This window comes from Bos mutus, chromosome 6 (genome assembly GCF_027580195.1).
Source record: "Bos mutus isolate GX-2022 chromosome 6, NWIPB_WYAK_1.1, whole genome shotgun sequence".
NCBI lineage: Eukaryota > Metazoa > Chordata > Mammalia > Artiodactyla > Bovidae > Bos > Bos mutus.
In genome coordinates, this window is record NC_091622.1 from 6,194,260 (window position 1) to 6,218,883 (window position 24,624).

General features: G+C 37.0%; 1 protein-coding gene across 2 annotated transcripts in view; it reads right to left on the minus strand.

Moving 5' to 3' along the window:
- Positions 1–203: 203 nt before the first annotated feature.
- The window catches only part of MYOZ2 (myozenin 2), a 38,479-nt gene continuing 14,058 nt past the window's right edge, over positions 204–24,624 (minus strand). For both annotated transcript variants that reach the window (XM_005898067.3, XM_070371940.1), the window contains 4 exons: positions 22,065–22,234; positions 16,874–17,003; positions 8,425–8,608; positions 204–645 (listed from right to left, as the gene is read on the minus strand). In XM_005898067.3, the coding sequence (XP_005898129.1) occupies positions 411–645; positions 8,425–8,608; positions 16,874–17,003; positions 22,065–22,234 (719 nt within the window). In that variant the 3' untranslated portion in view covers positions 204–410. The remainder of the gene's footprint in view (positions 646–8,424; positions 8,609–16,873; positions 17,004–22,064; positions 22,235–24,624) is intronic.

Genomic DNA, 24,624 nt, shown 5'->3' on the forward strand with positions numbered 1-24,624 from the left:
CCCTTAAATAAAACTCTGAATTAATCTAAATATTTTTGCACTGTATTTTGATTCTAGATCCATCTAAAAACTTTATTCAGGAATAGCTTATATTAAAGGCAACAAAGATGAAACCCTTTGTTGTCAGTAACTTTTCTGGACTTTTCCAGTATGGAGACCGGATTGTTTAACCAAGCAGTAACAAGATTATGAGTAAAGACAAGTGAGTTAAAAGTTTTTTTTTTAATAAGATTTTGAATTGTTTATTAGATTTTGATCTGAGATTGAAATTAAATGCCATAAAAGGAAAAGTGCTAAATTGCTATTAATTATTGCTACTAATGAAGAGTGTTAGTGGCTTTGCCAGTAAGTAGAATAATAATACAGCAACATTTATATTCAGAGGTTTTTGTCGCACATACAACTTTCTTTTATAGGTCTTCTGATTCTGGTATGGTGTTATCCTCTGTAGGTTCAGTTGTTATAACTATAGGAATATTCTCAGATATCCATCCCTTCGGAGTCCTATTAAAGGACCGTCTGCCAGAAAGAGGATTGGCAAAGGCCATGAACCTGGGATCTGTTAGAAGTAGTAGGTCAAAATCTGGAACCTTGAATTTAACCATTTTTGATGCTTTTTCAAAACCTCCAAATGGGGTGGCAACTCTGTGAGGAGTGAAAAGAAAAAGAATAAATTAATATTCAAATTTATTTGCCAGAAAATAGAAAACAATTTAATGCATGATCTTATGGGGCATGTTGTTGTGTTATAGTCTTAGTAGGGTTTCAATTTTTGACCTCTGAAGTAAGCGTTTCCATTCAAGGACCATGCCCTTATGATAAAACAGATATTCGATAATGAATTTGTGTAAAGACCTTTTGTATGTACTCTTAGTTTTGGACTGAACCATTCTGTTCCCTGGACGCTGAGTCATCACACACATTTCTTGCCTTCCTGCCTTTGCTAACAATGTTACACTTGCTTATTTCCTCTGGGGGAGAAAAAAAAAAAAAAGGTATTTCCTCTGTGCCTCCTTTCCACCTGTATATATCCTGTGGCCTTTAAATTTTAACTTCCCCCTAACTACCCCAAGCCCTCACTCCCTTTCTTAACCAAATTCCTATAGCATTGATTGTTTTATGTTAGTCTTATAGTGCATCTGTTAATAATATGGCATTTGGTATTGTCAGCTTCTATTTTTCAGAATATGATTTGGTTTAGGTCATCTGTGAATTATAAGTTCTTTGAGGGTAAGAAATGTATCTTTGCGTTTTTCTAGCTGTGCCCCAAAAACATCGAAATCCTTCTACTCATCTGAAGAAAGTCCACCTTCCTTATCTTGGCATTCAAGATGTCACGTAACAGTTTAGCTTTCTTTGACTTAGCCATTAATTAATCATCCAATGCCAGGCACATTTATAAATGCTGGACATATGGCAGTGAGCAATGTAGTCAGAGTGTAAGGTTTTATATTTCTAGTGAAAGAGATAGACAAAAAATAAACATGTAAGTTAATTATATTTCAATAAAAATAATTTTTAGTTTTTAATAAAATTTTTAATAAAACAGTAAACATACAGACAAACATTCAGTAATAAGAGCTATGAGAAATTTAAAATAGGGTGATACAATAGAGCATAACTGAATGAGTAGATAGGGAGAAAACACTTCTCTGAAGAGGTGACATTTAAACTGCCATCTGAAGGTCAGAAGTTAGCCATGGACAATATAACAGAAGCACTTCAGCATTTCAGATAGAGTAACTAATACAAAGAATCTAAGGCAGAAATAATGTTGACCTTTTCAGAAACGAAAGAAAGCCCATGTTGCTAGACAGGTAAGTGAGGGGAATGGTAGAAGGGAGAGAGGACAGAGGGGTAGATTGTGAGGAAATCCATGTGTCCAGTAAAGAACATGGATTTCATTCTAAGTGTGAAGGAAAGTCATTGAAAACTGAAAAAGGTCAGTTTTCATTCCATTCCCAAAGGCAATGCCAAAGAATGTTCAAACTACTGCACAATTGGGCTCATCTCACACGCTAGTGAAGTAATGCTCAAAATTCTCCAAGCCAGGCTTTAATAGTACATGAACCGTGAACTTCCAGATGTTCAAGCTGGATTTAGAAAAGACAGGAACCAGAGATCAAATTGCCAACACTTGCTTGGATCATAGAAAAATAGAGAATCCCAGAAAAACATCTAATTCTGCTTCATTGACTACACTAAAGCCTTTGACTGTGTGGATCACAACAAACTGTGGAAGATTCTTCAAGAGATGGGAATACCAGACCACCTGACCTGCCTCCTGCAAAACCTGTATGCAGGTCAAGAAACAACAGTTAGAACCGGACATGGAACAACAGACTGGTTCCAAATTGGGAAAGGAGTACATCAAGACTGTATATTGTCACCTTGCTTATGTAACTTCTGTACAGAGTACATCATGAGAAACATGGGGCTGGATGAAGCACAGCCCAAATCAAGATTGCTGGGAGAAATATCAATAATCTCAGATATGCAGATGACACCACCCTTACAGCAGAAAGCAAAGAGAAACTAAAGAGCCTCTTCCTGAAGGTGAAAAGAGGAGAGTAAAAATGCTGGCTTAAAACTCAACATTCAAAAAACGAAGATCATGGCATCTGGTCCCATCACTTCATGGCAAATAGATGGGGAAACAATGGAAACAGTGACAGACTTTATTTTGGGGGCTCCAAAATCACTGCAGATGGTGACTGCAGCCATGAAATTAAAAGATGCTTGCTCCTTGGAAGAAAAGCTATGACCAACCCGGACAGCATATTTAAAAGCAGAGACATTACTTTGCCAACAAAGGTCCATCTAGTTAAAGCTTTGGTTTTTCCAGTAGTCATGTATGGATGTGAGAGTCGGATTGTGAAGAAGGCTGAGCACCAAAGAATTGATGCTTTTGAACTGTGGTGTTGGAGAAGACTCTTGCAAGTCCCTTGGACTGCAAGAAGATCAAATCAGTCAATCCTCAAGGAAATCAGTCCTGAATATTCACTGGAAGGACAGATGCTGAAGCTGAAGCTCCAATATTTTGGCCACCTGATGTGAAGAGCCAACTAATTAGAAAAAGACCCTGTTGCTGGAAATGATTGAAAGCAGGAACAGAAGGGAATAACAAGAGACGAGATGCTTGGATGGTATCACCAACTTAATGGACATGAGTTTGAGCAAGTTCCAAGAGATGGTGAAAGACAGGGAATCCTGGCGTGCTGCAATCTATGGGGTCGCAAAGAATTGGACAGGACTGAGCAACTGAACAACAAAAACAGGAGGTATAACTTGAGAAAATTTTAATAAAGATTACTCTGGCACCTGTTACTGTGTGAACAAGTATAGGTGGACAAGAACGAAGAGGAGATATGGTACCAATTCAGGTGAGAAATGACGGTAGCTTAGATTTCAAGTGTTTTCCTTGAAGAAGTGGGTGGTTTCAGGATGTGTTCTACAGGGAGGGTCAACAGGATATGCTGACAGATTGGATGAAAATTGTGAGGGAAATGTAAAGATCAAGGATTATTCCACGGTTTAGAGTTTCAGTAGCTTGCTGGTAGAAGGCAAGGAGAAACAGGTTTGGTGTGTTGTGTGTGTGGAAAAAAATGACTTTGACATCGTAGTGGAAAGGTCAGTCCTGCTAGTTTTACCCTATACACTTTCGTTTAGTCTTTGTTCCAGTCAAATTGATATACTGCTTGCTCTTCGCCTTGTTGGAGAAGGAAATGGCAACCCACTCCAATGTTCTTGCCTGGAGAATCCCAGGGACAGAGGAGCCTGGTGGGCTGCTGTCTATGGGGTCGCACAGAGTCGGACACGACTGAAGCGACTTAGCACCAGCAGCAGCAGCAGCAGCTTCTCCTTGTGCTCTCCAACGTCACTGCGTTTACTCACTCATTTTTCTCTGCCTGGAGTGCTCTGACTGTCATTACTGACGTTTCTAAATCCCCTTTAAGTTTTAAGTATGTTCTTTAAGTAATTTATACTTAAGAATTTGATATTTAATTTTATTCTTGAAGCTTTCCCTGATCTCCCACAGCCAGAACTAAACTCTTTCTCCCCTAAGTTTCCATGAACTCTATTTTTACCTCCCTGTAACCTCATTTTCATCTTTCATTATATTCAATAGTCTGTCTGTCTAATTTCTTATCAGACTACACTCCAAAAGGACTGGAATTCTCTCTGATATATCTTTATATCTTGCTCAATATACATAACTGTTTAATGTATTTTGCCTAGAGGATCCTCATAAACATTTGGACAATGGAATTGGCAGGACTATAAATTCTCCAGTATTGTGGAGATCATTTTAAAACCTAGAAGAGATCTGATTTTCTTTGAAGCTCAGTCACCTGTGATCTTTCTTGACTATCTTAATTTCTGGATGATAATAGTAAGGGACTATGGAGTCTAGTAAAGTAAGGAGGAAATGAATGATGGACTTTGAAAAATGAGATGGGTTTGATGTGTGGGCCTGAAGCATGGTTGAAATAAATAATAAATGAAAAAATTAAAGATAAAATGTGGTAGTGAGGTGCTTGAAATTTAGATTTTGAAGATGATGCAGATATTGGTCGGCTTCCCTGGTAGCTCAGTGGTAAAGAATCTGCCTGCAATGCAGGAGACCTGGGTTGGGAAGATCCTCTGGAGGAGGGTCTGGCAATCTACTCCAGTACTCTTGCATGGAGAATTCCATGGACAGAGGAGCCTGGTGGGCTATAGTCCATGAAGTCACACAGAGTCAGACATGACTTGAAGTGACTAAGCAGCAGCAGTAGCATAGATATTGGTAATGGCAAACTTTAAGGAAAGTCAGTAGTGACTAAGATGGGATTGAGAGAGAGATCCTTTAAAGCAATACAGTCAAGGACTTAAAAGGGCTGAGAGTTCAGTGAATCATTTAAGCCACCAGAAAGTGATGACAGGAATAGTCCTGGGGAAAAAGACTGAGAGCCAGATAAAACCTTCAGTGTCCACAGGGTAGATAGGTGACCTCAATGATGGCTATAGCACATGTCACTGTGTCATATATTGGACTGGCCAAAAATTTTGCTCCTTTAGGGTTTCCATAAGATGTTACAGAAAAACCTGAAAGAATGCAGGTTTTGGCCAATGCAGTAGTAGTATAGAATCTCATGTCTTGCTGTGTGTGCTTAGTTGCTCAGTCACGTCCGACTCGTTGCAACCGCTTGGACTGCAGCATGCCAGGCTCCTCTGTCCATGGGAATTCTCCAAGAAGAATACTGGAGTGGATTGCCATGCCCTCCTCCAGGGGATCTTCCCAACCTAGGGATCAAACCCATGTCTTCCACATTCCAGGCAAATTCTTTACCATAAGTGAAAGTGTCACTCAGTCATGTCTGCTGTTTTCTATCCCATGAACTGTAGCCCGCCAGGCTACTCTGTCCATGGAATTCTCCAGGCAAGAATACTGGAGTGGGTAGCTATTCCGTTCTCCAGGTTATCTTCCTGAGCTAGGGATTGAACCAGGATCTCCTGAATGGTAGGCAGATTCTTTGAGCCACCAGGGAAGCTCTCATGTCTTATTGGCCCGTAATTTTCTTGTCTTCTAGTTTTTTTTTTTTTCTGAAGAACAGTATGTTTTACTTTCTGTAAACATACATCTTTTCTTACATCTTTTCTCAAGATGCCTGGCCTCTTACAATATTTCCCCAAATCGCTGTGGAAAATATGGATAACAACAGATTACTGAGTAATGCATTAACTTCAGTCTAATGCAGGATTTCAGCAATCATATCAGTATAGTCTTTCATGTCCAGGGCCTAAAACCATTACTCTGGGGGTGAGAGAGATTGGTTAGGAAAAGAACTTTAAGAATTTAAATTATCAGTCAGGTGCTGTGTGATCATTAAACTTCAGAAGGCATAGTAATAATGAAAGCTAATATTTATCAACAGAGTGCTGTGTACCTGCTCTGTTAGTATGGAAATCACCTTGAGATCTTGTTAAGCTACAGATGCTAATTCAGTCAATCTAGTATGTGTCCTGAGATTCATTTCTAACCAGTTCTCAGGTGATGCCAGCACAACTGGTCTCACCACACTTTGAGTACCAAGGCTTTACAGGATTGTCTCATTAAATTCTCAAAACAACTACTTGAGTTGATTCTTTTTCTATTCCCTTTTAATACATGAAACTGAAACACAAATAATTAAATGGCTTACCCAATGTCACCCACCTAATAATGTATAGAATCAGAATTTAAACCCAGGTATTCAGACTCACTGAAGCCTGCTCTTCTCTACTACCATTTGTTGTACCCCTTGGACATAATTCTTAAGGAGTATTGGGCCTTTTGAGATCGTTTCTAAGTAGAGCAGTATATTGAGGACTCACATCTGTGATATAAGTGAGTGATTTAATGTCCCACATTTTGTCATTTGATTTAGTGGATTGAAGAGTCATTAAGAGTAAAATTTGACTCACTGCATACATAAAACTTCATATTCTTAGATGTTCAAGATGTCCAAGAAAATGTTTTGTGATTTTGGAAGTTTACCATTATAAACCTATAATTAGTTCATTTGTTCGTTCATTCATTTACTCATATAAAAAATTGTGTGTGTGTGTGCTAAGTTGCTTCAGCCGTGTCCGACTCTTTGCGACACTGTGGACTATAGGCCACCAGGCTCCTCTGTCCATGGGATTCTCCAGGCACAAATACTGGAGTGGGTTGCCATTTCCTCCTCCAGGGGATCTTTCTGACTCAGGGATCAAACCCGCATATCCTGTGTCTTCTGCATTGACAGGCAGGTTCTTTACCACTAGCACTACCTGAGAAGCCCGATTATATCTAGACACTGCTATATGCTGTGAATTCAAAGATGGAAAGATTGTAGTAGGTCTTAATTTCAATGAACTCACAAACAAGAAAAGAGAGAAATATAAGCAGGGCGTGGGGGAACACATCATGGACTAAGATAATTACTTTAAGGGAACATTTTCCTGAGTACAGAGGAACTTGTAAAATTTAGAGCCTGGGATCTGATCTAAACACTTTTGTAGGGCACAGTGCAAAATGAAAACTCGGGACTCTTTGTTTAAAGCTTGTTAGGAATTTCAGACATTAAAGCAAAAGTTTAAATCAGCTATGGCCTTTTTAATTGTGGGGCCCCATGCAATTGCACAAGCCACACATCCAAGGGAGTATAAGAGTATATTGTTATCCATTGGATACAAGAGGCTGGAGTTGAACATTATCAGATTTAGGGTGAATTTGATAGTTAACCTTGTATTTGGAGAAGGCAATGGCACCCCACTCCAGTACTCTTGCCTGGAAAATCCCATGGATGGAGGAGCCTGGTAGGCTGCAGTCCATGGGGTCACGAAGAGTCGGACACGACTGAGTGACTTCACTTTCACTTTTCACTTTCATACATTGGAGAAGGAAATGGCAACCCACTCCAGTGTTCTTGCCTGAAGAATCCCAGGGACGGGGGAGCCTCGTGGGCTGCCATCTCTGGGGTCGCACAGGGTCGGACACGACTGAAGCGACTTCGCAGCAGCAACCTTGTATTTATTAATTCCAAAAATCACTTTTATTCTTTTATTTATTTTTTCTGAATTAAATGAAGAAAGAAATGTTCTTCTGCCACTGAAATCCAGTATTTGAGTTTGGTATTTAGTGCATTAGCTTTTCCCTTTTCATTCAGTATGTTTTGTTTTTCCCTCTTCATTCTGGGGTCAATTTCTTCTGTAAATGAAAACATTCCCGTCCATTTCATCACCCATCTCCTACCTCCTACCACTTATCCAGCGAAAGATTATTGTTTCAAAAGCAGAATTTTCTTTTCTTTGGCACCATTTGAGACTGTATCCTGTTGGTTTAAATTTTTATTGCCTTCGGACACAAAGTAAACTTGTTAACAGAAATGTTAAACATTCAAAGTGTGAGACTATTTGTAAGATTTTTAAGATCTCTGAAAATAGTTTCAAGTTTTATTCAGTTAGAAAAGCAAAATATTCCACTGAAAGATTTGGAATATTCTACTAAAAAACAACTGTGCATCTCTGTAATTCCCATAATATAATTTCTTTGAACACAGATCTGACTTAAAATGATTTTTTAGTTTGTCATCTATGTAGTGACTAACAAGATTGTTTGGAGCAACACATAAACTAATATCAACCTTCACATTAGAAATCAGTATTAAAATTGCTTTTTAAAATGTTGGAGATGATCTTATAACAGTGATAGTTTGTGATTCATAGCCTTCATTTTTATACTAAAAATGTACCATATTAGTAATACTGCAAAAATGAGTCTTTGCCTAGGCAAAGATATTATATATTGCTTATAGTTTTTTTTTTTTTTTTTTCCTACCAGGGGATTCAGTTCTCCATACTGTGATATAACAGCCTTTGTATTGCATGCTGAAGTGTCTTCCAGGGTAATTGAATTACCTGTTAAAGCTCCTGTAATCAGGCAATTCTGCCTTTCCTTCAGGCTTGAAAAATTTAGGGTATAAAGCCTCTAAAAGCTCCGGATCATTGCTAATGGCCTGTTCCCAGGGCGACTGGTAGTACTTAGGGACAGCTGTGGTGTTGAATCTTTCAGGAGGAATTTCCTTCAGTGGTCCAGAATATCCTTTGGAAAAATATTGCAAGAATAAGTAAACACAGAGTTCCTGAGAGTTACTAAATTCCACCTAGCATTTTACCATGTTTAATTTTTCTTACAGGGGTAAATTTATCAAAAATGCATTCTTTTTATGATCTCTCAGAAAAGAGTAGTCCTACAGCATTAGACATTTTTAAATCCCTTTAAATTTATGGAATTTTCAAAAGAAACCCCTTAGTGTTTCATTTTACCAAATTATACAGTTAGTTTCTTCCTTGACTGTCGTAGTATATATTTGTTCAGTGAAACTATTAATTGTGCACCTTACATTAATTTATACTAGGCCTTATATACCACAGTTACTGCATTAATTTAGAAACTAGGTTCTGTGGAAATATCAATAAAGACAGATCTCCGTCCCCTGGGAGCTGATTCTTTATAGGTAATGTTCAGGTGTTGACTGTCTAAAATTGCTGCGTGCTTACATGCGTCTAAGTTGCTTCAAGTCGTGTCTGACTCTTTGGACCTCAGCCCTCCAGACTCCTCTGTCCATGGAATTCTTTAGACAAGAATACTAGAGTGGGTTGCCATGTCTTCCTCCAGGGCATCTCGTGACCCAGGGATCAAACCCACAACTCTTATGCCTCTGCATTGGCAGGCAGGTTTTTTTGTTTGTTTGTTTTTGTTTTTAACCATTAGTGCCACCTGGGAAGCCCAATTTTTTTTTTTTTTTGTCCTTGGATGTGGGATCTTAGTCCCCAACCAGGGATCGAACCAGCGCCTGATGCTTTTGAAGTGCGGAGTCTTAAGCACTAGACTGTCAGGGAAGTTTCAAGAATACTGGAGTGGGTAACCATTCCCTTCTCCAGGGGAATCTTCCCAACCCAGGGGTCGAACCCAGATCTCCGACATTGCAGATGGACTCTCTACCTTCTGAGCCATCAGGGAAGCCTGAAATTGCTGAGTGGCCTGTCAAATGTTCAAGCTTCAAAATGGTGAAGTAGCTTGTCTCCACTGTCTTTGTCAGGCCCTTCTTATTCCCTGATGTGCCTATCCTTTGTTTACTTTGTTCCTGAGGATTTCTAACCTTTCTGCTTCCAGTCTTACCTCCTCAATTTATTCTTCTCCCATGAGCCAGAAGTTTTCTGTAAGTATCATTTAAAAATCACAATTCCTGGCATAAATGTGAAACCATTTTCACATACATTAACTGACATTCTTCAGGTCCTCAAAGGCAGAACTGTTTACTTTCCAGCTACACTACCTTACTGTCTAGTTATCTCTTTTAAAGAGTTCTCTCTTCTGTCATATCAGAACCTCTGCTATGCAGTCACTGCTACTTTTAGGTTTCCGTGATGCTCTTTTCCTTCTCTAAGATGTTTTCTCTTTTATTATGTTAAACCATGCCTAATCTTTCTATACACTAAAAATTAGTTTCTCTTTTTCAAAAACTCTTGATAATTCCACCAATAGGCAGCTATTTGTTTGTAGTAATTTAATTTTCTTCTGATTGTCTCCAGCATCAAATGGCAGTCTCTTCAGTAGGCTGCTTTTCTCTGCTTCAGTTCAGTTCAGTTCAGTCACTCAGTCGTGTCTGACTCTTTGCGACCCCATGAATCGCAGCACGCCAGGCCTCCCTGTCCATCACCAACTCCCGGAGTTCACTCAGACTGACGTTGATCAAGTCAGTGATGCCATCCGGCCATCTCATTCTCTGTCATCCCCTTCTCCTCCTGCCCCCAATCCCTCCCAGCATCAGAGTCTTCTCCAATGAGTCAACTCTTCACATGAGGTGGCCAAAGTACTGGAGTTTCAGCCTTAGCATCATTCCTTCCAAAGAAATCCCAGGACTGATCTCCTTCAGAATGGACTGGTTGGATCTCCTTGCAGTCCAAGGGATTCTCAAGAGTCTTTTCCAGCCCCACAGTTCAAAAGCATCAATTCTTTGGTGCTCAGCCTTCTTCACAGTCCAACTCTCACATCCATACACGACCACTGGAAAAACCATAGCCTTGACTAGACGGACCTTTGTTGGCAAAGTAATGTCTCTGCTTTTCAATGTGCTATTTAAGTTGCTCATAACTTTCCTTCCAAGGAGTAAGCGTCTTTTAATTTCATGGCTACAATCACCATCTGCAGTGATTTTGGAGCCCCAAAAAATAAAGTCACACTGTTCCCACTGTTTCCCCATCTATTTCCCATGAAGTGATGGGACCAGATGCCATGATCTTCATTTTCTGAATGTTGAGCTTTAAGCCAACTTTTTCACTCTCCTCTTTCACTTTCATCAAGAGGCTTTTTAGTTCCTCTTCACTTTCTGCCATAAATGTGGTGTCATCTGCATATCTGAGGTTATTGATATTTCTCCCAGCAATCTTGATTCCAGCTTGTGCTTCTTCCAGCCCAGTGTTTCTCATGATGTACTCTGCATAGAAGATAAGTAAGCAGGGTGACAATGTACAGCCTTGACGTACTCCATTTCCTATTTGGAACCAGTCTGTTGTTCCCTGTCCAGTTCTAACTGTTGCTTCCTGACCTGCATACAAGTTTCTCAAGAGACAGATCAGGTGGTCTGGTATTCCCATCTCTTTCAGAATTTTCCACAGTTTATTGTGATCCACACAGTCAAAGGCTTTGGCATAGTCAATAAAGCAGAAATAGATGTTCTGGAACTCCCTTGCTTTTTCGATGATCCAGCGGATGTTGGCAATTTGATCTCTGGTTCCTCTGCCTTTTCTAAAACCAGCTTGAACATCTGGAAGTTCACGGTTCACGTACTGCTGAAGCCTGGCTTGGAGAATTTTGAGCATTACTTTACTAGCATGTGAGATGAGTGCAATTGTGCGGTAGTTTGAGCATTCTTTGACATTGCCTTTCTTTGGGACTGGAATGAAAACTGACATTTTCCAGTCTTGTGGCCACTGCTGAGTTTTCCAAATTTGCTGGCATATTGAGTGCAGCACTTTCACAGCATCATCTTTCAGGATTTGAAATAGGTCACCTGGAATTCCATCACCTCCACTAGCTTTGTTCATAGTGATTGTTTCTAAGGCCCACTTGACTTTACATTCCAGGATGTCTGGCTCTAGGTCAGTGATCACACCATTGTGATTATCTTGGTCTTGAAGATCTTTTTTGTACAGTTCTTCTATGTATTCTTGCTACCTCTTCTTAATGTCTTTTGCTTCCATTAGGTCCATACCATTTCTGTCCTTTATCGAGCCCATCTTTGCATGAAATGTTCCCTTGGTATCCCTAATTTTCTTGAAGAGATCTCTAGTCTTTCCCATTCTGTTGTTTTCCTCTATTTCTTTGCATTGATCATTGAGGAAGGCTTTCTTATCTCTTCTTGCTATTCTTTGGAACTCTGCATTCAGATGCTTATATCTTTCCTTTTCTCCTTTGCTTTTCTCTATTACATTCATCCAAAATTACTGTTGCCCTGACATCCTTTATAATCTGTCTAGACCTATATGCAGCTGTTTTCCAATACATTCTGCTGCTTTCTGTATATTGATCATCTTAACAAATGTTATCACTATTCTTAGATGTCTGAGACAGAAGCACTCTCCTAAACAATCTTTCATTCCCACAACAAATCACTAAGTATTACCAGCTATACTTAAGGATTTCTTAAATAGGCTTCTCAACTTTGCATTTTCTGAATCACCATGGGCACCTACTTAAAATGTTGATAATGGATTCTTCCTTCCAGAGACAGGAGGTCTCAGATGTGGCTTACACATTTAATGCAAGTGATTTGCAAACAGAACACTGGGAAGTAACTGTTCTAGCAAATTCTCTCTTTCCTTCTCATTTCCATACCTGGTTCAGGCCCTGTACGTTTCTTGCCTGGGCTTTCATAGTAGCCTTTGCTAAATTCGGATAATCTATAGTTTGTACTCTGAATCTATAGTTGTCCTTTTCAACTCATCAACCAAGAACGAAGGACCCATTACTCTTTCTTCCTTGCAAGCTATCTGATAACCTTGAAACTCTCCCTTTTCTTAGTCTATATTACAGACATGCCCTAATATTTAATAATTGAATATTTAAACTTTAAGTAGCTATATTAATTTATACTTCCAAAATTTATCTCTCTCTCTATATGTATATTTGAATATATGTATGTGTTTGTGTGTAAATATACATAGATTGTTCCTGATAGTAAATAAAATATACATATGATATTGAAGTTTGTATGGCAGAGAGAAAATGAGACTACAAATATAGCATGGACATTTGTCCTCTGTCCCTGTCTATGAATTCCTTGAGGGTAGAACTTTTTTATTCTTTTTGAAATTTCATAGTTTATAATCAGTTTAGTTGCTCAGTCATGTCCGACTCTTTGCGACCCCATGGACTGCAGCACGCCAGGCTTCCCTGTCCATCACCAGCTCCTGGAGCTTGCTCAGATTCATGTCCATCAAGTTGGTGATGCCATCCAACCATTTCATTCCTCTGTCATCGCCTTCTCCTCCTGCCTTCAATCTTTGCCAGCATCCCTTTGCATCAGTTGGCCAAAGTATTGGAGATTCAGCTTCAGCATCAGCCCTTCCAGTGAGTATTCAGGACTGATTTTCCTTGAGGATTGACTGATTTGATCTCCTTGCTGTCCAAGGGACTCTCAAGAGTCTTCTTCAACAAAACAGTTCAAAAGCATCAATTCTTCAGCGCCCAGCCTTTATGGTCCAACTTGCACGTCCATACATGACTACTGAAAAAGCCATAGCTTTGACTAGATGGACCTTTGTCAGCAAAGTAATGTCTCTGCTTTTCAATATGCTGTCTAGGTTGGTCATAACTTCTCTTTCAAGGTGCAAGTGTCTTTTAATTTCATGGCTGCAGTCACCATATGCAGTGATTTTGGAGCCCAAGAAAATAAAGTCTGCCACTGTTTCCACTGTTTCCCCATCTATTTGCCATGAAGTGATGGGCCTGGATGCCACGATCTTAGTTTTTTAATGTTGAATTTTAAGCCAGCTTTTTCATTTTCCTCTTTCACCTTCACCAGAAAGCTCTTTAGTTCCTCTTTGCTTTTTGCCATAAGGGTGATGGCGTCTGCATATTGGAGGTTATTGATATTTCTCCTGGCAATCTTGATTCCAGCTTTTGCTTCATCCAGCTGGGCATTTCGCATGAGGTACTCTGCATATAAGTTTAATAGGCAGAGGGACAGTATATAGCTTTGATGTACTCCTTTCTCAATTTTGAACCAGTCTGTTGTTCCATATCCAGTTCTAACTATTGCTTCTTGACCAGCATACAAATTTCTCAGGAGGCAGGTAAGGGGATCTGGTATGCCTATCTCTTTAAGAATCTTCCACAGTTTGTTGTGATCCACACAGACAAAGGCTTTAGAGTAGTCAATGGAACAGAAGTAGATGTTTTTCTGGAATTGTCTTGTTTTTTCTATGATCCAGCAAATGTTGCCAATTTGATTTCTGGTTCTTCTGCCTTTTCTAAGTCCATCTTGACCATCTGGAAGTTCTTGGTTCATGTACCGTTGAAGCCAAGCTTGAAGAATTTTGAGCATTTCTTTGCTAGCATGTGAAATGAGTGCATTTGTGCAGGAGTTTGAACATTCTTTGGAATTATCTTTTTTGGGGAATGGAGCAAAAACTGACCTTTTCCAACCCTGTAGCCACTGCTGAGTTTTCCAAATTTGCTGGCATATTGAGTGCAGCACTTAATAGCTTCATCTTTTAGAATTTGAAATAGGTCAACTGGAATTCATCACCTCTAGTAGCTTTGTTCGTAGTGATGCTTCCTAATGCCCACTTGACTTCACACTCCAGGATGCCTGGCTCTAGATAAGTGATCACACCATCGATTCATAATAATCAATGGTTATTGATTCATAATAAAACTTTTAACTTAGTAATGGAAGTACCACATTGAATCAACATAAACTTTTCTATATGTCTTCTCTTCCTATTAAAAAACCTTACCATTCCACACATTAGATAGCAGGAGGTTACAGTATAGTGGTTGGAGCTAAAAGAAAATATATATAGTCTATTATGTATTAGGTATATAAAGATGGGTAAGGAAAGGATAAATTTTAACTCAGTATTTTATTGTATATTAGGGACTATACTCACATTCTCACATTTAATTTTCACAACAACCATGTGCAGTGAGATTTATTTTCTTTATTTTACAGAGTGAAGAAACAGACTCAAAGAGATTTATTTTCCTTCTCAGCACAGTAGTAAAGTGGGCATGGATGAAAGGATCCAGCAGCTTTATTGCTGCTGTCCACAGTGGTGATGGAACCACATACCTGATCACAAATTATGGAGGGACAGGATGAAGATTTATTATTTCTTTAAATAAAAAGTAAGAATAATTTGATTTTGCTCATTTAAGAGCAATGAAAAAATGATGGGATGTTGACTGCGTTTGGCACTCAGGACACCTCCGCGAAGGTCCTTGTTCTGCATGGCATCCATCAGCTTTTACCCTTCATCCTTCTTCACTTTTGCTTCTGGGCTTGGCTGTACAAACTTTCACTTTCATTTGATAATATAAATTCAATTAATGTTACCATTTGAGAGACTACTAGTAACTAAATACTAAAGGAGAGACAACATCTTTTTATTATGGAGTATTGAAAAAAAGGGTAAACCTCTGCCAATGCAGTATGTTTTTATTAAAAGAGGGCTTGATGAATTTAGATTCATTTAGGGATGGTTCATTTACTGGACTGTTTTCTTAAAATCCCAGCATACCATCTTTAGTAACAGCTGTAGTATGTTGAACCATTAATTTGATTCAACCATAATTTTGGTTCAACCAAAAAAACCATAATTTTTCTTTTCCTATTCTCAGTTGTCCGTGTATACAGTCATATTAAAAGAAAATCTGTTCAACCAAAAAAAAAAAAAGGAGATCGCAGGTTGAACCCAGACCCATCAGATTCTAAAGTTTGTTTTTGCCACATGAGCTTAATGTTGTATGCGTAGAACCTGTTACCTGCTCTTCTGTCATAAAAAAAGCTATATGAAAGCTATTTGAGAATTTTATTACAATGCTTTACTTCAGAATTCTATATATTCTAATTGTGTATTTGGTTTCCTTCAAAATTACTTTGTTTATCAATACCTTTTCCATTGTGCTCTGTAAGAATGTCCTAATAAATCTAAGCTCATCAGTGACTGACATTCAACTTACTTTTAAATAAGATTTAATATTATACAGTTATTTTACTTATATATTTTCAAAAACACTATGCTATTTGAGAAGGTTCCTCAGAAGTACTCTTGATAAATTTACTATTTAATTTACAAAACTATGACACAGGCATTGCTAATTTCAGTGTAAAATTAGTTGAAAATTTTATAAATCTACTATATACATTACTCTTGAGGAAAAACTTAAAGGTATTTGTTTTATGTTATTTTGGAAAGATATTGTCTAAGTAGAGCAGATAATTTTTCTGATTTAATATTTCAAAATCTAACAATACTTCAAATAGCATGTACTGGTTTGAATAAACATTTACTTATTTTTTGGACTTCCCTCATAGCTCAGTTGGTAAAGAATCCACTTGCAGTGTAGGAGACCCCAGTTTGATCCCTGGATTGGGAAGATCCCCTGGAGAAGGAAAGGGCTACCCACTCCAGGATTCTGGCCTGGAGAATTCCATGGACTGTATGTATATTCCATGGGGTCACAAAGAGTCGGACACAGCTGAGCAACTTTCACTTTCACTTATTTTTTAAGATAATAAACAAATATACAGTATTAGAGTATTGCATTTAAAGCCCTGTAAGAGAACAGAAAATAACAAAAGCAGTCTCCACAAGGTCACTCACATGAGACATCTGTGAATTTGGTATCAGAGCTGGATTTAATTCTTGATCAGTTAGTGTTGCCTTCTAGCTATTCACAACCTCAAGTTCTTAATTTGTAAAATGAGGATTATAATAACTGTCATAATTATTATTAAATTAAAGAAGATACATATATATAATAGTATTTCATAAATTACACAGTTCTATACAAATAGGATTTCAATATAATTACAAACAGACTTAATTTTTAGTATGATAAGCGACTGCCAACAAAAGTTTGGGCCATCTGAAAGAACATAAGACTCCTGTAAATGTGTTACTAAACTCCTCTAGGTCTAATCTTTACATTTGTCCTGAACTTATCTACAAAGTAGGTATATAATGTGAAAAGCCGTATCATTCAGACCCCATTTACTAAAGAATCCAAGTGACTTGAGTCATATATTTATGTGCATAGCAGTTTTATTATTCTGTTTGTAAGGGGATTAATTACCTGGTGCAATGTTTTCTGGATTTGGGGGACTTCGTGGATCCGGGGTGTTAGGAGGAGTAAATGGTGCTTGCTGTGAACCACTTTCCAAGTTGATTCCATCCAGTTTCTCATTCTGCATGGCAATATTGTGCTGTATTTGATCAAAAGTAAACTCAACTGAAAACTCAAAAGTATACACTAATAGGACATATCATATGTGCGAGACTCCATTTGTATACTTGGAATTTAAATATAATGCCAATTCATTGTTACATACTGACTCAATAATTTATATGGTACCGAGTAGAGCAGTTGAATGAGAAATTTTACTAATATCAATCTAAACTGTTTTATGATGACAATCTACTTAATAATAATTAATTAAGCCTTACTGTGTGCCAGGCACTGTGTCCAGGGCTTTATATCAATTATCTGTAATTTACTATTCACAACATATCCATAAGATAAATCTATTTAGTTTTTAAGTCTTTACTGATTTAATATCATATAGCATACTCGCCACATACACAACTTAGTCATTGTTACATTATTAGTTTACTTATACTTGGGATTTAATTATATTCTTTAATATGACTTGTTTTAAAGTTTAATCTGAAATTTGGACATCAGTCACGTATAACAAAAAATATTTTCACTTTAAGCTGCATAAACTTATAGAAGGAAGAATTGGGGTTTCTAAAAAATAGAATATTTAAAAGAGCGCTTGTCTAAAGTTTTAGGTGAATTTTCTTTACTGTTATAATTTAGGATTTATTTTATGGCAATATAGCACTTTAAAAACAGTCAATTGGTTTTTAACAGAGAAGAATAGACATTGTAATAGGTTATATCCTCAGATGTATAGCTAGGATTTACCTCTGTAATAAAATATTGTTTTAATTATACATGAGAGACATACATATTTCTTAAAAGAAGCCAATCTATTTAAGTGCATAAGGTCAAATCATCTTTTAACTTTATAAAGAAAAATTTACTGAAGGCCATAGCAAATAAACATCAATTTTGAGTTTTTCCTGTGTGAAATAAGCCAAACATATTTTAAAATATTTTTTATTTCTGTATTTATTTATAAAATGATAAGGTAAAGTTCACTTTTGCAATTTAATAATTATTTAACTTTATAGAAATGTGATTATTTCATACTAAAATCCAAATGCTTACAATAACTAAAGATCATAAATTAAGGCCTCACCTGACAAAATTATGAAAAAAAATAAAGTTTATCCCATTTTCAGCCTTCACCCACCCACAGCCACTCTCCAGGTGCCTTTCACCTTATTCCAGGCAGCACCCTGGTAAAGTTGCTGTGGAAATGAGCAGGGCAATGTTAGTAGTTGTAAGCTTAACATTAACCAGGTGAGTATGGGTCTTGATTACTGGCCATAAGAGTTTGCATTTTATTCAATAAGCAAGAAGAAACAGTTTTTAAAGGTGAATAGTGCTGTACTCAAATACATCAGTTTTTAGTGTTTTGAATTTAGCTATTAAGCGTTCGATTTAATTGACTTGATTAATAACTTTTTTCACTTCTGAACCTTTGTCACTTCTTAGAAAAAAGTCTTGCTAAGTTTAATTATAAATAAAAGCCAGTTGAGATAAATATAGAAAGTTTAATTGTATCATGCATTAAAATTACTTTTTCTAAGTTACTGTCCATGAAATGAGTTTCACCTAAACTTATAAGTCATTCTACCTACATTATTTTAAAAATTGTAATACTAACCTCCTTTATAGACAGGAAAATCAACTCTTTCTAGCTGGTTATTAATTATCAGGAGACACTCAGTACCTCTGTTTGTCATTGTTAATTATATAAGCAAAGCCTTATAATAATTGGGTAGTGACTTATTTTAGTTATGATAGCCTTAAATGATTTTTATAATGTTATTTTTTGAACAAAATATATATATTTTTTGAACCTCACTGTATTTAGTTACATCTTACTTCAGAATTACTTTTTACAGTATAATTCCCATTTTTCCAGTATTATATAAGATTTCTAAAGATTTTTTTAAAGTCTTTATTGAATTTGTTACAACATTGCTTCTGTTGTTTATGTCCTGGTTTTTTGGCCATGAAGCATGTGGGATCTTAGGTCACCAACCAGAGATTGAACCCATGCCACTTGCGTTGAAAGGTGAAGTCTTAACCCCTGGGCCACCAGGGAGGTGCCTCCAGGGAATTTTAAAAGTGCTTAGTTACTGCAAACATATGTAGTTTTAACTATAAACTGTGGATTTTTTTTTTTTTTTCTTCTTAGTTCTTTGACCAGGGATTGAACCCTAGTCTCCTGCATTGGAAGGCAGATTCTTTTTTTTTTTGACTGCTCTTCGTTGCTTTTGCATGGGCTTTCTCCAGTGGTGGCAAGTGGTGGGGCAGGTCTGGGGAGGGGGGCTACTGTTTGTTGCCCTGTGTGGGCTTCTCATTGCGGTGGCTTCTCTTGTTGCAGAGCACAGGTTCTAGGCATGTGGGCTTCAGTAGTTCAGCACACAGGCTTAGTAGTTGCTGCTCGCAAGCTTAGTTGCTCCACAGAATGTGGAATCTTCCCAGACCAAGGATTGAAATCATGTCTCCTGCCTTGGCAGGTAGATTCTTACCCACTGTGCCACCAGGGAAGTCCGTGGATTGTTTTGAATAATATCCTTTTGTGGTAACTTATAGAAAGGAATTTTAATTATGATGAATCATTCTTTTATTTTCTCTTGTATGCTTATTTTCTTCATCCCTTTTTGTATGTGTATGTGTAAGAGGTTATCAGTTCATGAACAGGACTTTGAAATTGGCATGTGTAGCAAGCAATGTATCTTCATTTTATTTTAAAAACGCATATTTCCTATTGTTATTTGTATCATAAGAAGGTTTGTGTGGCTTGAATTTACTAGTTTCTCAGCAAGAGAATAAGCCAAAAGCTGTGCTTATTTTTTTTTAATTGTACTTAATATTTAAATAAATGGCATTGATTACAAAAGAGTTGGTTTATATTTTCATCTAATGATGTCCTGAAATTATAAGAAATGCATAAATGTAAGTTAAATAATTATTTTGATAATATCTAAAGCTCAAGGGAAGCAGTAAAAGATTATTTCAGAAAATGTAGTCAATAACATTAATTTGATATAAATCATATAAGGATGATTCAAGAACTAGATTCTAAGTAAATCATTGTTTTCTATTTATCAATGTTATTTTGTCCCTCCATCACTAGACAAGGGCTGTATTCATTTATCTTTGAAATCCAAGCATAGTGTCTAGAACATAGTAGGCAATCAATAAATTTTTGCTGAAAGTATAAATGAATGGAAATAGACCCAAACCTAATACCATCTTCTAAATTTCTGTCATATTATCAATGCTTGCTCAAAGTTGCAGTCTAAAGCCTTGATAAAAGCAAATGTGTCATCAGATTTCATCAGACTTCAGAGTATATTGTGTAACTCAGTGACATGTGACTTCATTCCATATATTATTATTGTGTATTATTTTATGCTACTTATTAGCATTTAATTGTTTCAGTATATTCAGTATATGTTCAAATATTTCAGTACAGCTGTTTGGGACTATTTAGTTCTCAATCTTCCAGGAATGCTGGAAAAATATTAAGACATATTCTTATATATTTTACCTATGACCAGAATGTTTGATCACAGGTATATAAGATTATTGTCAATAATTTGAAATACTAGTGATAAGAGAATATGTTGTATTTTAATGGACATTTTAAGTCTTATACCTTCTTTCAGAATTGTAATTAAAGCATACTTAGAGATATAAATGTTAGTTATGAAAACTGAATTTATTCAGATGTCTAGACTTGTAGATGACTTTTCAAAGAATTTCCATTAAGACACTGTATTTCATATTACTCTTCAAAGCTACCTCTCTATTGTCATTATCCATCAGATGAGCCAGAGGTTATTTTAGGTTCATACTGTATTAGCTGCGGACATTTTCTGATAAGAGGATACTGAGCGTAATTACAGGATACCATGGCATTACATTTATCCATGACTTCAAGTGAAAATCTTCCTTCATTAAATGTAAATACTGTGGTTGAGTAAAATTTGATGTCTAACTGAATTCATAATTATAACTAGATTTCTATTCATGGATGTTGAAGGATGCTTATTAATGTGAAAAAAAAAAAAACTGTTTAAGATGTTCTCAAACCATTTCTTGTTAAGCAGATCATAACAAGGGAAATAGAAATTTCAAGAATGAGTAAAATTTTAGTGTTTGTGAGTGCGAATGTTAGTTCTGTAGTGTGTTTTAGTAATTATGATAAAAGATCAGTGAAACTGGTCTGTTTGCTGTAAAGAATTTAGCTGTTCATTCAAAACAGCTTTCTAGTGATGGCAGTTGGAAAGCTTTCAGGTTTAAATTCATGAGTAAACTTGTAAACTTTTCATAGCTATAGAAAGAAACCCTTAGTTCAAAAAAAAAACAAAAACATATTGTTGTAGTCTCCACCATCTCCTATAGTGCACTATTCCTTTTTGATTCTTCATACCGGTATTTTATTTTTAAGATATTTTCCTGAAGCTAATTGTTTTTCAATTATGAACTTCTTCCTCTAAAATTTCTCTGAATGACAATTTAAAAGAATATGGTATTCATGCAATATGTAAAATATAATTTAATGAATTTGTTTGTTTTAACTTTTGGTTGATGGGAATTTTTGTCCAAAGAGTTTTATCCACATTGATTTTATTGTCAGTGAGTACCAGACTTCTCTATACAACGTGGAATGAATACTTTGAAAGGAGATCAGCTGTGTCTCGTTCCCAGGCATGTTTCAATGCCAGGATGTTTTCAGCCAATAAAATGCTTCTACTTGCTTTATGGAGCACTGTGTGCTTTGGAATTGTTTCCATCCCAAACATTTAACCAGTGGTGATAAGATATGGAAACTTTTAGTTCCACCAGTCTCCACTCCCTCTCCCTCCTCTTAGCAGAACAGACCAGTTCTTCAGTGCCAAATCTACAAACATGCAGTGTCTCTACTGAACCAAAAAGATACTCATATCAGGCATAATATTCATTTATCCACCTAAATTATTCATCATGAAAAAAAGTATAACAGAATCAATGAAAAGAAAATTTGTAAAATACTTGTTTGGGAATTTAATAATACATATAAATTTAGAAATGCTGCCCATTTATTTAGATAACCATATTATCAAGTTATACCTACATTTATTTGTGCTTTAGTTTCATACTGGAAATTTTCAAATGTATATTTGTCAGATCTTCTTTGTCGCATCTTAAACAGTCTGGCACCACGGTTACTGAGATGGGATAATTCTTCCAACATGATGTCTCTGGGGATGCTGACTTTTTTGCCCAGGTGCATGACATCTACATCTGTAAAACAATATTCATGTGTGTGAAAAACTCTAAGATAAGCATTTTTAAATGCTCTGCTAAATTTCATAATTTACTATCTGCTATATGCTAGAATGGGCTTCCCTGGTGGATCAATAGTAGAGACTCTGCCTGCCAGTGCAGGCAGAGAAGGCAATGGCACCCCACTCCAGTACTCTTGCCTGGAAAATCCCATGGACAGAGGAGCCTGGTGGGCTGCAGTCCATGGGGTCTCGAAGAGTCGGACACAACTGAGCGACTTCACTTTCACTTCATTTTCATGCATTGGAGAAGGAAATGGCAACCCACTCCAGTGTTCTTGCCTGGAGAATCCCAGGGACGGCAGAGCCTGGTGGGTCGCCATCTATGGGGTCGCACAGAGTTGGACACGACTGAAGCGACTTAGCATCAGCAGCCAGTACAGGAGACGCTGGTTCCATCCCTGTGTAGGAAAGATCCCCTGGAGAAGGAAATGGCAACCCACTCCAGTATTTCTGCCTGGGAAATCCCATGGACAGAGGAGCCTGATAGGCTACAGTCCATGGGGTCACAAAAGAGCCAACCCAACTTGGTAACTAAACAACAACAATATGCTAGTATAGTAACTAAAATAGAGGCTCTTTACTCAAACTGCCTTGGACTGAAGAACTTTTCTGAAATCCAAAAGAAATAAAACTCCTCCACTTGCTCCTTGGGTTAAATCCTGGGTCTACTACTTTCTAACTGTATGATCATAGGTATGTTGCTTATTTTTTTGTAAACCTCAATTTTCTTATCTCTAAAGTGGGACTAATATGTACTGCATAGGTTTTATGTAAGGATTAAATAAAATGTGTTTCTTATCAAACATTTAGTATCATAAAAGAGTGAGCAAAGTTTAATGACACTACTAATTTATTCTTTCCTTATTTAGTGACTAATTATCAAACTACCACTCGTAGTTCTGTTCATAAGCTCTGTTTGACTCCCAGCATTTTTATGTATCAGTTTGAATTGTCTCCATTACAAGAATGCTTATGCTTTGACTCATGCCACCCATTTCTCTGTCAGAATACTATTAATTCTGTGTCTTTCATCAAGGAGCCTAACATAAAATAGATAGGTGATAAGTATTGAGTAATCCTTCTCAATCCAGTTTATGTGCCATTTCTGTCAATTCCTTCTGTAAAATTTCTATTCATAATTATTTATGCATTTTCTGTATTCTCATAGCACTGAATCAATATTACTTGATTCCATTTTACTTATTCTGTGATTTGCATTTTCTTTTATGTTTTTGTCTTTGTGTCCTCCATGCCTTAAATAGAGGAGATGTTCAGTAAACAACTATTATTTTCTATTTCTAGTACTGAAGGACTTTTCTGAAATCCAAAAGAAATAAAACTCCTCCACTTGCTCCTTTAATCAGAAGTGCTTTTTTTGGTAACACACAGAGTTCTTTTGCCACTGCCGTCCACAGTGCTTAAATGCAGAGAAGAAAAATTGGACCATTCGTAAAATAAATATTCTGGAAGATTGGGACAACATTTTCTGATGTTACAAATTAACCCTAATAATTAGGCTTTTTGAGGTCTTTAGGAATAAAATAATAAAACTGCTTATAAATTTTCTCCCCATTTTGCTTTGAAGAAATCACTTTGCTTATATATCTTGATGTTACTGGAAGAGGCACTCTGCTAATTATAAAAATTGTAATATCAAGACTTCTGTTTCTGTGAAGATAGAATAGATCTACTTTTCCCTGTGCATTTACTAAGTAAAACTAAAAATCCTGGACATTAGTATAAAATAAACATAAGACTAAAAGTTGGAGGCAAGAATGAGGACCAGCTAGGGACCTCAGGACCAAGGAACAACACAGTACTAATTCTTTGGGTTTCTTTTGGCCCCACATATCCCAGACTTGGAGCTGAAAAACTGAGAAACATGCAACAGGTACAGCCAAAAATCTACAATAAGATTGTTCTCACTAGCCAAGACCAGGAAAGGAGCAACCTATAAAGACAAGAAACTTTTAGACAATAGCTACTCTACTTTAGCCAAATGCCACGGAAAAAAAAAAAACAAAAAACTAGCCTCACCCATACCAACAAATTTCAAGTGTAGAGCCCAGGATTTTACCCTTGCAAAGCTATAACGAGGTGCCCCAGTGCACCCTTATATAAGGGTGGTATCTGAGAGGCCAAGGAGGAAGCTGGGACTTCGTCCCTGTTAGCTAGTAACAACCCTCAACCCCTGCAGAGTTAGTAGAGACTAGGTGGGGATTCTGAACTCCCACCACCTCCTAATAGTAACTAAGTGACCCTCCTCAAGTTTCATTGTGGGCCAACTGAAACTTTGACTTCTTATTTCTACCTGGCAGTGATGAATGAGGTGGCACTCTCTTTTCC